Here is a 15,337-nt window from a genome sequence, read left to right on the forward strand (position 1 = left end):
TGTGTGTTGGACTCGCTGTACCGTGTACCGTTTACGCATTTTCTTCGTGCACGACATAAAAGAGGTCTTGCCGCTTAACAATTGTTAAATGTGATGTGAGTTAATATGACAATGTCATTATTGAGTATTTAATCGTTTAAATTAAATTAATATATCTATACACTCTTGTATATTTAACTTTGTTAATTTTATGCATAGCAGCTATTAGTATGCACTAATCTAATACATAATATTAATTGTGACTTATAAATTCGCTATTAGATACGGATGGCGCAGTCCATATTCTATGCCTTTGAATTAATCATCATGGAATGGTGGAAAGGTGAGAGGGAGAGGGAAACGCACGAGCGGCACCTCGAAAATGAATATCGGCATTCTCGAGACCGAAAATCCCGTAATCCTCCTTCCGATTTAATCGAGATTCAATGCGTTTAAGAACGTATAGCACACGTGTGTGTATGGGTCACGCTTCATCCTCGCCAGGTCGCATTCGATATCGGGCTCTTAAATGGATTCGCGCGCTATATCGTGCGAGTTTATGACCAGTATACCCCTCTATTACCACGCTACTGAATCACATCGTTTATTTAACACGAGTTAAAATTCTCGTTTTAACACACCGGATTGTTTGTAGCAACTTATACGTATATAATGTGCGATACGCCAAATTTGACGTTCGAACATGTTCCTGAGGAATATCTTTATATCCACACGCGTCCCGAAACTTTTCCCCGGACTAGGTACTTTGCGTACACACCGTGACTGTATGTGCATCTTTATCTTCCTCTTCTGTGTTAACTCTCGACTATGCACTTCGTGTCTTCAGAGGCACGTTCTGCTAACGCGCGCGCGAGTGCTTCAAGTACCGTAAATAAATTCTCTACGTAGCCTCCGTTCAGTCTCTGTTCTCCTTTGAGAGCTACTTTAAACGCAATAAGCTTACCACGTACAAAGGGGAGTAATTTTTGATAATGAGAACATTTGAAGTTGAAGAAAATTTTTATAATAAAAATATAAGAAGTGTGAAGGCTCGACGATATACAATCAAAGGTGAAAAAAATGCCTATAAAAGCCGACTGGTTATTAGTGTGTAAAATATAAAGTTTATTAACAATAATTTAAACGTTTCGACTACTCAATATATTTTGGTCATCTTCAGTAATTAATGAACGCAATATAAACGGTACGCTATTATATAATATTAAGTCAATTGATAAAATTATACAAGTTGAAAGATGTGTCCTTTCATTTAAAATCTTGAATGTCATAGTATTTGAATACTGTACGTGAGTCAATCTATAATATAAATCTAATAAGTAAAAATCAATCCGAAATTATAATTAAAATAAACTTACATATTCGCTGTACATATTAGTATGAGAAAGACGTGTGACATCACGAGGTCCGTTACCAGTCAAAGTATAAGAACAGATGAGAAAGTAACGAAGTAAAGACATACACAGATAAATAATAATACGCTGAGAGGTGAGAGAATCAAGACTTTGAAAAAAGGTCACGATACAACGGATCTAATAATTCCGTGTCCCTCTATAAATTTAGATCTTCTTTTTGTTTGTGGATAAAAATCACTTCAGAAGTCAATCTCGTTTGTTTAGTGATTTTTCCTCTTCTAAAATCTTTACCTCGTTCCAAATAAAATCGTTGTTTTTATAATAAAAAAATTTACGCGGCATCAGTCAGTGCAGTCGCGAATAGTTACGTTATTTATATTATTTACAGAGCACTTTAATTTTCAAGCAATAATTAATTCTAATTGATATACTTAAATCTTCTATTTTTTTGATTACACATATATTCCTTTTTCTAAAGAGACCTTTTTTCTAGAAAAATTGTCTTTACATGGAAAGGTTGATTTTGCTGACGTGTCTAAAAATTTAGAGATACAGATTTGAAAACAATTTTGTTGGACCATCAAAATTATTACGTATAGGACGTTAAAATCTGGAATATCAAACTTTTTGTAACATCATGCTTGAGATTCCTACGTAATTATTTTGATGGTTCAATAAAATTATCTTCAAAACTTTATCTAATTAAATTTTAGACATTTCAATAAAATCGTTCTTTCTTTCCGTGTTATCGGAATATCAAAAATTTCCTTTAGCTATAATTCTTTTACCACTCTGATTCGTCTATTCTTTATCTATTTCTAACGAACACTTCAGGCTACCGCGGATGCGGTTGAGAGTCGATATGCTCGATAGAGATTCTCCGACTTCGTGCAAAGTTTCGCGCGCTATGTCGAAGTTTATTCGATACGATACCGAGTCGCTCGAAAAGGGATTTTCGCGGGATTAATCGAAGGTATTTCGGATCGGGAGGGGGTGGAAAGGGAAGGAAACCGATCGTGTCGTGGTAAATTTTCGGCGGCACGTGAAGCACGGCGGGCAACCGAAGGAAATTAATTGCCCAAGTTCGCCTCGATTTTCCTCGGATCGTTAAAGAGCCGTTTCCGTCGTTAATTGAACCGAGAGGTGATTTTTTATGGTCAGATCTTAATTGCGATTTTAGATTAATCCCCGTTATTAACGATCACCCGGCGGAAGCGTCGCGCGTGAAAGCTTTAACTGCGCGATCGGAAAGATCAAATTTATATTCGTTAAATTCACGGTTCACGGAAGATCGGAACTGTTAGATAATTCCGGCAGTGTCCGTGTTAGTCGACTTTCGTTCACGGGGTTGTTCCGCACGATGTAACACGGCGGCAGATAATTAATTTCTGTAATTTTTGTTATTACAGTAATACGTTTAATAGCTTAGTCTTTTTTCTCTCCCGTGTCATGTATTGTGTAGCACGTATTTCCCTTTTTTGCAAAATAAATTTTATCGTACTTGTTACGACAGATACTACGAAGTACGCACAAATTGACGCACCAGGATACTCCAAAGTCGTAAACGGATTAGTGTTTAAACGTAGGCGTGAAATCTTTGTAAAATCGATTAATTGCTATTAGGCGCGGTACCGCTGCTGTTTGATTTATAGTCGAGTTACGTACACGGCACGCTATAAATTAATAATCCCTACTTGCCGCGAACAAAACAGGCTTTAGGATACGGCGAACATTTCGTAGCAATATTGGCGAACGACTAACTGCATGCGATTCTGCGAGTCGGCAACCGCTTGAATTTAAATCAGACTGGATTAACGCGACTTTAAATTAGTTATAATTGTCGATGACTCTGCAGGTTGAGTTCTACGTGCGAACATTTAATTGCAATTTGGCGGTACTGTGGCTTCAAGGCGACATGCGATTCTCTCATTCGCGTGGATTTAATTTTCACCTCGCGAGCTGCGACGGAGTTGGCGAAAATCGCATGTTAAGCTCAACTAATTGCCAGGTCTGTTTTCGAAAACCGAGAGAGAGAGAGAGAGAGAGAGAGAGAGAGAGAGAAAGAAAGATTCAAATTAATCCGCAACAATGTTATCTCTTTTTTTTTTATTTGGTTATTTCCCGTGATGCAATTTGTTGAGAGAAAAGTGTTTGGTGTTTGTAACCATAATTGCATGATAAAGTAATACGGTTTAGGAGCCCCATTTTTACAGTTATTCCTGTTATAATGTTAATAACAATAATTACCATTACAGTTCTATACACACAAAATATTATATAAATATGTAAAGAAATACATATGATATAAAAAAATTTAAATTATACTTATTTTCGGATCCAACTATACATATTTTTGTATATCGACGCCTGAGCCATAGAAGGTGCTATATCGAGAAAAACAAGAAGAAAGGTCTATGTCAAGAAATGAATGAAAAGCGGTCTATTTCGCACAAGGCGTGAAGATCGGTCTATGTCCGAACGCATACGAAGTACAGTTTATATCGAGAAAGTGAGAAGAACGATTCAAGTCACATGAGATTAAAGAAGAGGTTACATAGCGCAATATATTTTCTTCTCATAAATTTTATAGAGTAGTATGACTGAGAACGGGAATCGTCTTGATTTTCAAGTTTCTGTTTCTCGCACTCATTTATTCATATATTATTTAATTTTTCGTAACTAAATTTGTGTAATTTATGAGTAGTGAATATTGCGCTACATAGAAAAGAGACCGGTATGTGATCAGGTGCTCTTAGTATTTCAAAGAAAAGAAATGCGCAGGATACGAATGATCCAAAGGTGTAGTGTATTAAGGGTTAAGCAGGGAGTCATAGTTCATCTAATTCTTTTACGTAAACGATTACTTGGAGTGTAAACTTCCTTCTTTAATTTCATGCGACTTGAACCGTTCTTCTCATTTTCTCGATATAAACCGTACTTCGTATGCGTTCCGACATAAATCGGTCTTTCTCACGCGAAATAGACCGCTTTTCATTCATTTCTTGACATAGACCTTTCTTCATGTTTTCTTCGATATAAGACCTTCTATGGCTCAGGCGTCGATATAAAGTTACACAGAAAAAAAATTTGCAGATTTTAAATAAATATTTATTCCAATATATATATAATCGTTAGTACTATACGTATATTGAAGTAAATATTTATTTAAAATCTACAAATTTTTTTTTCAGTGTATAAATATAATTATTATTAGCATATTGTAGCAGTATTAACCATAATTATTGTACACTGAAAAAAAGATATAGTCAATTTTAATAAATATTTAGTTCAATACTGCCAACTAAACATTTACTTACAACAAATAAATATTTGTTCAGTAAAAAGAATGATTGTTAAATCAAGTTAATGTTTCTTGTAACAAATAAATATATCTTTATATTTAATAAATATTTAGTTGGCAGTATTGAACTAAATATTTGTTAAAATTGACTGTATTTTTTTCAGTGTACCATACTGTGATTATACAGCCATAAACATCAAACATTTTTTTTCAGTGCAGTACGACGCGCATTTTTGCTGAACAATAAATATTTCTAATTTATTCATAAATTTTACGCAAAATTTCCAACATGAAGTCATAGTTTTAAAAAACAATAGAAACACTAATAAGCGTAATACATACATAAATTAAAGCTATGAAAATCTGATCAAGCAGTTAACGTTCAAGAAATCACATTTATTACAAGCAGCTTTCCAATAATCTTCTTAAGAGTTTTACAGTATTCTTGTTCATTTTCTGGAAGTAAAAAGATTCTACTTCATTTTCTTAAAGTATCTTTGCAAAAGTTAAATTATTCAACAAACTTTTTACTAGATTTCATTTATAAAAATTGAACCAATCGATTCTATGTAAATATCGACAACAATTAATTAATTGTATAGAGAGAGGCTGCACGTTATTCAATGAAAAATTTTTTGCATGTTCAATCAGTACCACGATAGATCAAGTTTCGGCCGCAGCAATAACTTTGACGAATACTTATTATTAAACTCACCTGCGCTGCAACCATGCCCTGTCTCAATCTCTTGAGATCTGTGTGGCTCCAGGCGCTCCGTGACCAGGGATGAATGTCACTTAGGTCATCAAACCTGAACTCCCTCAACTGGTTCTTCAGGAACTTCCGTATATTCCAGGGTAGGTCGTTGTGCCTGGAAGAAAACGCGAAATATCGATTGATATGGGCATACACACCGTCCGTGACTTTTCCATCCTTTAAACTTTTTAAGTTAAACATGACGTGCTACTAAAACAGTTAGATAAATTATTCCGATAGAATATACATTCTTCACGCGTATGTGACGCGAAATATATGTATTTCCGCGCGCGGAACTTCCAAATACTTTTCCAATAAAGTTGTTTTACACGATTGTTCGTGATCCTCCGACGAAAAGACAAAGTATCACGAGTGCCACGACTTCTTAAAAGAATCAGTTAAAAACTTGGATGTTAGCAGAATATTTCAAATTATTTTGTTAAAAGTTTTGCAACTTATACAAGATACATTCACTTCATTTCTCATTATTTGTTTGAGCTTATAGTTTAAGCTTAATTACTCCTGGTGTTAATCATACTTCAAAACGAGAATATTCGATGTCCTGTAATTTTGTTCTACAATATAGCCAAACAAACTCTAGATAGCCAAAGTTTAGCCTTTATAACAGCGTTATCTGATGTCCAACTTGAGGTGGACTCGGTAGCTGTGTCAAACTTATTTTCCACGAAGTTATACAGAGGATGCTTCACGGAAACAAGAATGTATTTGCATTCTTGTTGAGATGAAACATGAATTTAATTCTCTCTGACGTGTTGGATTCGTTTAAACTTCTTTTTGAAATAAATATTTATTTTATATTTTATCAGAAAATGGAATTTTTTGATATTTACTATGTATAAATAAAGGATCTCGCATTAATTATGTGGAAAATTGGATCCTGGCGAAATAAGTGTAATTAGTTTTCACATGTAATGTAGCTTATAATGTGTTGATCAAAAGATGCTATAGGTACAAAGCTCAATAATGGAGAATTTTTGAATTGTGATTAAAGATGTATTAAAGATGTAAAATTTGTGCTCACAGAACACCTTTGAAACATTATAGTTAAAGTCTTGTGTCTCTGATATCTTTTTCGCTACATTATAAGCTACATTATATGCGAAAACTAACTCATTTCGGAATTTAATTTTCCACACGATTAGTGCGGAATTCTTTATCGCATAATTGAAAGATTTTAAAAGTAAGGTCATTCTTTGTAAAATGACGACACGAGAAACATACTAATAAAAAAATCTTAATATATATATTTTTTAATACGAATATACCTCTTTATTTTATATATTAACAATAATATTTATTAACTTTAATTACAACATACGAAAAATTAATTATCGATAAAATAGACTACAATTATATATATTTACCAACAATGTGTGTGTGTTTGAATAAATCTCATTCAATTTTTGTAACTGCACAATCAGAATATCTATTCCGATTTTCATATTAATATTTCCATATTAATGAACATAAAATAATGATATCATAAATTAACAATATAAGCTTTATTCATTTAATTCATTTTGCTTGCTTTTGTGACAAATGCTTGAACGTATAATAACATGGCACGCGTTCGCTGAAAGGGCTGATATATTACATATTACGTATCACTGGTTATCTGATCAATCAATATTTCTCTCATGAATGGATGAAGGAAGCTTGAACATCGCGGCGTATAGACGCACGTTCATTACGCGCACTAATTGTTGCAGCAATCGTTGTTCATGGCACTCGGCACTCGGTTGAAACACATTCGGTCAATTCGAAGAGGTACGTACGTACAATTGCAACAACGGTTTGCCCGATACTGTGCTGCGTAGCGCGCGTTCGTTACACGCGTTCTGTTTTCGTTATCAACCGCGTATTTCCTAGAGATGAAAATGACCAGAAAAAACTAGAAATTTTGAATTAAAAACTCGGTAAAAAAAACAGTTTTTTTCTTGGTCCCTGAAAGTTCTTTACTTGAATATATTTTTTTTAAGTCATTGACGATTTTCACGCTCTGCTATTGTTCAAACTAAAATTCAACTTTTATATTTATCCAAAAGATTTCTGTAAAAAGATAGCTATAAAAGTTAAAATGTAGAACAATGATTAACTGGCAGTGATTATGGATATAGGTACATTATATTATTATATCATTCATAATTATTTGAACGATATTTCATATTGTTCTTTATAATTTTAAAAGTTATTGCATATTGTTATTAACAGAAATAATACTTCATTAGAATAATTGATGCTGCTTTGGTTATATATTTGTTGTAATTATACATATTCTAAAATATAAATTTATGAGTAATGTTTGTCGGACTACAGATATTATTATAATGTATTTTTACACTCCAATGGCGAAGAAACATAAAATGTAAAATTTTATATGGATATTGTTTAATAATTCTTTTAAAATAACTATTTTTTTAAACTTCTAAGTAGGCAATTCTACCGAGAACCTATAATAAGAAAGTGTTATATTAAATAAAATCTTTATTTCTTTAGAAAAATCACCGTCGTAATAAATTATTCAACGTGCTTCTGTTTAATATTCTATTTAATATTTGTTTTGAAACCAATAACAGTTATAGATATTGTTTAAAATTTTTTTTCAATATCTACTCTTTATGAACTTTTAAATATGCGATTACGTTGAAAACTCGTAAGCGTATATTAAATAAATTTTTTTTTTTGGAAATGTTACCATAGTAAGTTATTTAACGTGCTTTTGTTTAATATTGTTTAATATTTATTTTAAAGCCAACAATAGTTATAGATATTGTCCGACATATTTTTTTTTAATAACTACGTATTCTTTATGAATCTTTAAATATACAATTCTATTGAAAAGCCGTAATAAAAAAGCGTTATAGTAATTAAAATTTTTATTTTTTAGAAGTATTGCCATAACAAGTTATTTAAAGTGCTTCTGTTCAGTATTCTGTTTAACAATTGTTTTGAAATCAGTAATAGTTACTCTTTTTTTAGAAAAAAATTATGAGTAAATAATAAATTTATATTCATAATGTTCTTCAATATTAATATATATATACATATATAAATCAGCAATAAACAATATATAATATATTGTCAATAATATAGTGATTTTAATTAGGATATAAAACACTCCAATTAACCGTTTACGTAAAAAAAATTAGATGAATTACTCCCTGCTTAAAAATCTCACTACAGTATATAACATAACACTGAATTTATTAAATTATGAATTTATTTGAATGGCATATTCAATTTGATTGCTTATAACTTTCATAAAAATGAATCTATTGTAAAAACTTGTTTTTTAATTGAAACACCAGACATTAACTCTTCGTAGACACACATATTACTTCGTATTAGATACGCACATTTTTACTTATCCGTAGGCATACGCTAGATTTTTTTTCGTCCAACCTAAATTTTTTACTGTTCTAAGTTTTCAAAAAATCTAGGAAATCTCTAGATTATTTTTCATCTCTGTTACATCGCTATTTGCCAAATAGTTATTTAACTCAAATGTTAGAATTTTATTTAGTAAAGATTGAAATTTATGCCAAGAAATTTGAGAATAAAATTTCGCTTAGATAAAAAACGACCCTAATATGAAGGGTTAATTAGAAAACATAATTAGAGAACGACATGTGTAAATGTATTTACCTTTAGGTTTGTCGCGTCGCGTGCTACACATGTTCCAATATGCTCCTACCATAGCTCTTACTCACTCCAACGCGCTTGATAGTCGCAATCTCCAATATGCCCCTATCAAGCGCGTTGGAGTGAGTAGGAGCTATGGTAGGGGCATGTTGGAACACATTGAAGATTGCGATACGAACAAACCTAGAGTGAGTAGGAGCTATGATAGAAGCATGTTGGAGCATGTTGGAGCTTGCGACGCGGACAAACCTTTTATTAATAAAATAGTATATAAGCAATGTAAAGAGCATTGAAAAAGCATTGGAAAAAGTCGGGTATCGATGGTCCAGACCAAAAAACGTTGAAGCCGTTTAAACGTTAACGTCCAAGGTCGCAAGCTCCCATGTAAACACCTCGCGCCGCGTCACGCTGCACCGCATCGTGCTATACCCACCGTCCGCATTCCCCATACAAACGTCGCAGGTGGGTGACCGCGCGCAATTGTGCGTATCTTTTCGTACCGAACGGACACGTTCGAATCTTAATCCTCGTGTATTACGGACAATAATCCCGGCAGTACACCTAGTTCGTTATTACGAACGTTAGTAGTGTGCACGATATTCAATTGTGATCATAACTGTGTATGTTTCTCTCGTTATTCTAATCTCTAATACGCCATTAGTCTAATTTCCTTCGTACGCCTCATATTATTCGCTTTACGAATAGTATTTGTAGTTATATCGTATGTATTAATTTTTTAAATGCCTTGGCTGGCGAATGCGAATCTAGGAGTAAAAGTCGCGAGTGAATTTCGGGAGCAATCGGGAGTGCCGAAAATTAGGAGTGTCGGAAGATGGTGAGTACCATTTCCAAAGTATTTCGGGTAAGTGTTGAATTTAGCCTCCTAACCTCCGATGAAATTTATAGGCTCATTCGACGTGTTTTTGCACAAAACGAACGAATCTGCCAAAAAAGTGTCGCTCTGTCAACTTTAACAATTAATATGTAATATCTCGGTTCGCGGGGCACTTTTTTGGCAGATTCGTTCATTTCGTGCAAAAATGCGTCGAATGAGCCTAATTTTATCAATATCGGAGGTGAGGAGGTTAAACTCGTATAACAATTACCCGTATCACGACGATACGCAATTGTGATTGACCGTTCTTTCGTTATACTCCAACATACGCCATTACAGTTTAATTTGCTTCGTACGTCTCTATTATTCTCTTCGTGTATAATTATATTCTATGATTATCATTGGTATGCGTTAATTTTTTAGATGCCATGGCTGGCGGATGCGGATCGAGGAGTAAAAGTCGCGAGTGAATATCGGGAGTGTCGAAAATCGGGAATATCGGAAAAAAATGTTCAATATTGAGAATCGGGAGTACCGAAAAACCAGAATATTTAAAATCGGGAGTGCCGAAAATGCGTAGTATTGAGATTCGGGAGTGTGTCGTTAATAGCTTCCCCGTAATCGTAATTAGTCATGTTTTATCGATCGATACGTTTCCGTGAGTGTCTCAGAAAATGGAAGTGTCTTGATCTTCAGGAGTCAACTTGAATGCAGAAGCGGGCGAAGCTGGACAACGATCATTGGCTGGTAAATAAATTTACTTTGTTTTTAAATTAATTGCTAGAGGTAATTATTTTTTTCGTTGATATTTGTGCAATATATAAATAACTTCGAAGAGCAGAGTTTCTTGAGACTACAACACTGAAAAAAGAAGTTTAATTTTAATATATTAAAATGTTTTATTCTTGACTCTATTTTTAAACACATTTCTTTTTACAGTAAATTATTAGAAAATAAATTAAATTAGAAATAAATTAAATGGAAATAATTTTTATTTTTACTCAGTTAGTAATAAATTTTATACATTAACAATTTTTAGAATAAAATCGAGAAAGTGAAATTAAAATAAAATAGAATAATCTGTTATTGCATACAAATGATAACTGTTAAATTATAATTAATGACCGTATAAAACTGTTTTAGATGCAACATACAGCATGATGCCAATGCAACATGGTGAGTGAATTTATTTGTTACCTATAGAGTGATGCCCGAATTTGCATAATACGTATTATATGTACATAAAACTCACAAATCAAAATATTTACATGACAGATATCAAAAATTAAATCGGACGAGAAAATCGACAATTAACCTGGATTCATAATTACACGATGTGGAATGTGAGTTATTAATCATATAACTTGAAATATGGGTTATTTATTTGCAATATTAAAATATAAAAGCAGGGTGTTTTTGTGTGTTGAAAACTAATCATAAAATTTCGATTGTCATTATTTTAAAGTATAAATGATCTATTTGCATATAAATCTATTTATATAATATAATAAATAAATAAAATAAAATTAATCTATTTGTAGACAGTGATTTATTGATAATATAAAATTTTGAATAATTATTAGCAATTTACATTCTATTTAAGTTTTTAATTTTTTTAATATATAGATATAATAAAGTGTAGATGTAATAAAGTTTCTTATTTTCCAGTGTATATTCTTCAAGGAAAAAAAGTACATATATTAAAGAAATCGTAATTGGAACTCAGAATATTGCATTATAATTTTTTAAGCGTCTATATTTATTTACGAGTATGTAACAGTGAGTTTCTGTATACTTTACCTACTTTGCATACATCGAGCATTACTGTACTTGTATTTTTGTTTATGCGTATGGTTGATGCATTCTGACACACGCTTCCGTCATTCAAATTGGAGTTGCATATGCATTAAATGATAAAGTAATTCTCTCGTTTTCGAAAAACGCGTTTCTCATTCACACGTTGTGAGTGCAGATTCTCAAATGTCTTTTCCTAATAATTTATGCATCCGGTGACAGAAATGGATTTTAATCTAGTTTCATTGTTAGACTTTCAAACGTGCCACATTATTCTAAATCAATCAAATCTTGTTTGATTTCTGCGAAATTGTTAATTTAATCAGACGAAAGAAGCACACATTCGCGTTAATAAAAATCATTATTTTTCTTCGCGTTATAAATTTTCGGCAGTAAAGCAATCTAATCAAAAGTTACCTAATCGCACAAGAAACATATTGACGCACTGAAAAAAATTTCTGGTTGAAAATGGACAACTCAAAATTTGTAAATTTATTTGAATTTTAGTTGAGATAACCGAATTCTGGTTGGTATATTTTTAGTAAATATTTCTATTAGAATTCTTATTTTTACCAGAATAATTATATCAATCAGAATTCTAGTTATCTCAATTAGAATTTTAGTAGATTTAACCAGAAAATTCTGATTTGTTAATTTTCCACTAGAATGACTTTAATCCAACCAGACCATTTTTCTCAGTGTGTATTTAGCGCAAGATAACTAAATTGGCAGACTCCTTCGTCGTGCCGAGACGCCAAATATTCTTTGTATTTCCGGAATTTACTCTAATCGCAAGTCAGCAGACAACAGCATAGTTTGACGTAAAGGAATTTCTGGTGCTCGGTATATATATACCGACAACAGGAAGGCGCGCGCTGGCCGTGTGGTTATATGCGTGCATTGTTACCCCAACAAATCTGCCTCAAATCAGCGATGGATCTGCCGTACGTTTGCAACTACACCGTACCCTCTCAAATGCACTTTGCATGCGGCGCGATAGGTGCCTAACTTCCAGCAGAATTAGATAACCAAACGAGCATTCGCTTACCAATATCGGTCGTACCCCTCCGCATGTTCTCCACCCCGTACACGAGTAATAGTTCGATCGTTTTTGGAATATACGAGCGTTAGCAATGTGCGAATGTCCGACTTGATTTAAATTTTGTGCGCCATTCTGTCCGACAGCGGCTGAGTGCGTGCTTATAGCTCTATGGCAAATCGGACGATTTTATTATCGGAGCAGATATGCAAACTGCGAGTGCGGTCAACTTGATGCTACAAATGGTTTGAAATATTCTTTGAGTGTCAGGATGACAACAAAAAAATTTGGCTATAAAGTTTTTGAGTGTGTCAAATTATTCGAGTAACGTTATATGTATTTTGATATCAAAATGGCATTAAAGACGTCATTTTAACGTCAAAATGATGATGAGTAATGTAATCAGCTTGTAATCTGGACAGTAACATATATTAAAAAAAAAAATTTTAGAGTGTTTGTTACATTTCATTAAGTACCAAAAAGACTGCACCAAAAGATTTGCATCTTAATGACTGATCATCAGTTAATGAATTGAAGATATTAATATTTATTTAATAAGATATAACTATGTAACTTCAGAGTTTATTTCTTCTATAAATATGTATTTGATTTGATAAACACAAAATTTTGTGGCCAAACTTTTTTGTCTCTCTGTAAATTCTGTCTTCTAGTTGATGATAATATTTTGAAGCATTTATAGCATTAAGTTGATGATACTCTACATCGCGTCCTTTTGCACACTTTAAATTAAGTCGGTTAGCTGCCATTGTCTCTCGTTCCGAGATGTTTCATCTCCGACGAAAGGACGCTTGCCAAGGAGAGAAATAATTTCGTGTTGAGAGGGATAAATTTAGCAGTAGGCCGCTCGAGCTAGTAAGCCATCTGCAAATGCACGTGTACTCTGGTCGGCTAAACAGATACAATGAGACTTCCTGTGTGCATAGAGAGACTGAGTCCTTTTGTCCATTGGATCGTCCATGCAGGATAGTGTGACCAAATGCCGGTAAAGCCCTTTGTTTCATGTGGGTTACCATGTACGCAGCCTCGAGACACTCGCGTTGCGCCGTTGGAGAAGTGTACGAGAGTATCCGTAAAATGTACTTTGGCAAAGCGCATATAATTCCACGTGTGTAATTCCAAGTTCTGCATTAATCCTTTAATCGAAATCGTACTCCCTTTGTGTATCCAGTGATTTACTTTTGTCGTACCGGGTACTAGACTGCGGAAGCGACGATGCGATTGTCGCTTGGCTTAAAACACTTTTCGGAATGGCCATTAACGACACACGTAGGAAAATTTTAGTAATTCATAAAAGTGCCCGCGGGATTTGGACAACGGCCAGAGTCATGTTCGTATTCGTCGATGGCAGTAAAATCGGTACTTACTCGTTTTAACCGCAACGATTTATTCTCTACGAATAGAATTAAAAAAGTGGACTACTTACGTCGTAAGACTCTTAACTTACTACTCGTCTTGGTTAGAGGAAGATCACTGATACCGACATACCACTTTGTTTTTAGACAATATTTCTTAAACAAAAGGTAAAAATACAATTTCAAAAACATAAATACAAACTAAAAAGTGTCTTCTATCAAATAGTATAAGCAGTTTTTATAATACTGTTTGCAATTTTGCAATAATTAAGTTTTTCATAAGTTATGCAAAAATGAGCGTCTGACAAAATGGCTCCAAAATTGACATAGTAGGCAATAATGCTAACATTCCTACTCTATAAGTAAAGATATATCTTATTCTGTAAAGAAAACTAATTTATAAAACTATAAACATTTAAAATGACATAATATTATCAATAATACAGTCACTATTACTTTAATCACGCAATTTGCAAAAGAACATTGTAAGAATTTTCTTCTCGGATTCGTAGAATTTGTTTTTAGCTGATTTGGTATAGAAATAAGCTACAAATATATGAATTATGAGTTTGTACTTTTTTAATTAGCTAAACAGATCACGTTTTTATTAGTATTAATAAGATACAAAGGTTAGTTTCTAAGAAATAAAGGGATATCGCTTTAGGAGACCTATGTTAGTATCGGTGACCTTCCTCTATAAAACTCGCGCATCTGTCAGAATTTGTAAGACAATAAATTTATCTCGCACTATGATGAAAGTTTATGATTGCATTAAAAATTATAGTGTATGCTGTAATTGCAAAGCAATAACGAATTTAAATGTAAGATCTAAACTAAATTAAACAAGCAAAAATTAGGATGACCGATAATAACAACATTTATTATTCTCATGAAGAATTGTTACAGAATGTTTCGAGCTTTACTTATATAGTCCTCTTCAGCTGTATAAAATTAATAAGCTTAAAAAGTAAATTAATATGTTCTACATCATAAACAAATTAAAGTGATTATAAGAACCTCATTTCACTTTCCATTACAATTTTTGACAACATGCAAAGATACAAGCATAATAATATGCTTTTTATTAAAAGTCAGATAGTCAATGTAAATGTCAATGAGGTCCATATTCAGAAATCAATTCTTCGTTAATAACGAGAAATGGCGTTAGTAAGTTAAAATAATAGGTATAAGGTCTCTCTCTCTCTCTCTCTCTCTCTCTCTCTCTC

The 15,337-nt window shown here is 32.9% G+C and overlaps 1 protein-coding gene across 1 annotated transcript in view; it reads right to left on the reverse strand.

Annotated features, from left to right (window-relative positions):
* The window catches only part of LOC108727495 (dipeptidase 1), a gene marked incomplete at its 3' end in the record, with an annotated part of 89,738 nt that overhangs the window by 58,945 nt on the left and 15,456 nt on the right, over nucleotides 1-15,337 (reverse strand). The window contains exon 2 of the mRNA XM_018455637.1: nucleotides 5,369-5,522. Within this exon, the coding sequence (XP_018311139.1) occupies nucleotides 5,369-5,522 (154 nt within the window). The remainder of the gene's footprint in view (nucleotides 1-5,368; nucleotides 5,523-15,337) is intronic.

The sequence above is a fragment of the Mycetomoellerius zeteki genome, unplaced genomic scaffold, assembly GCF_001594055.1.
Source record: "Mycetomoellerius zeteki isolate Tzet28-1 unplaced genomic scaffold, Tzet1.0 scaffold5, whole genome shotgun sequence".
Classification (NCBI taxonomy): domain Eukaryota; kingdom Metazoa; phylum Arthropoda; class Insecta; order Hymenoptera; family Formicidae; genus Mycetomoellerius; species Mycetomoellerius zeteki.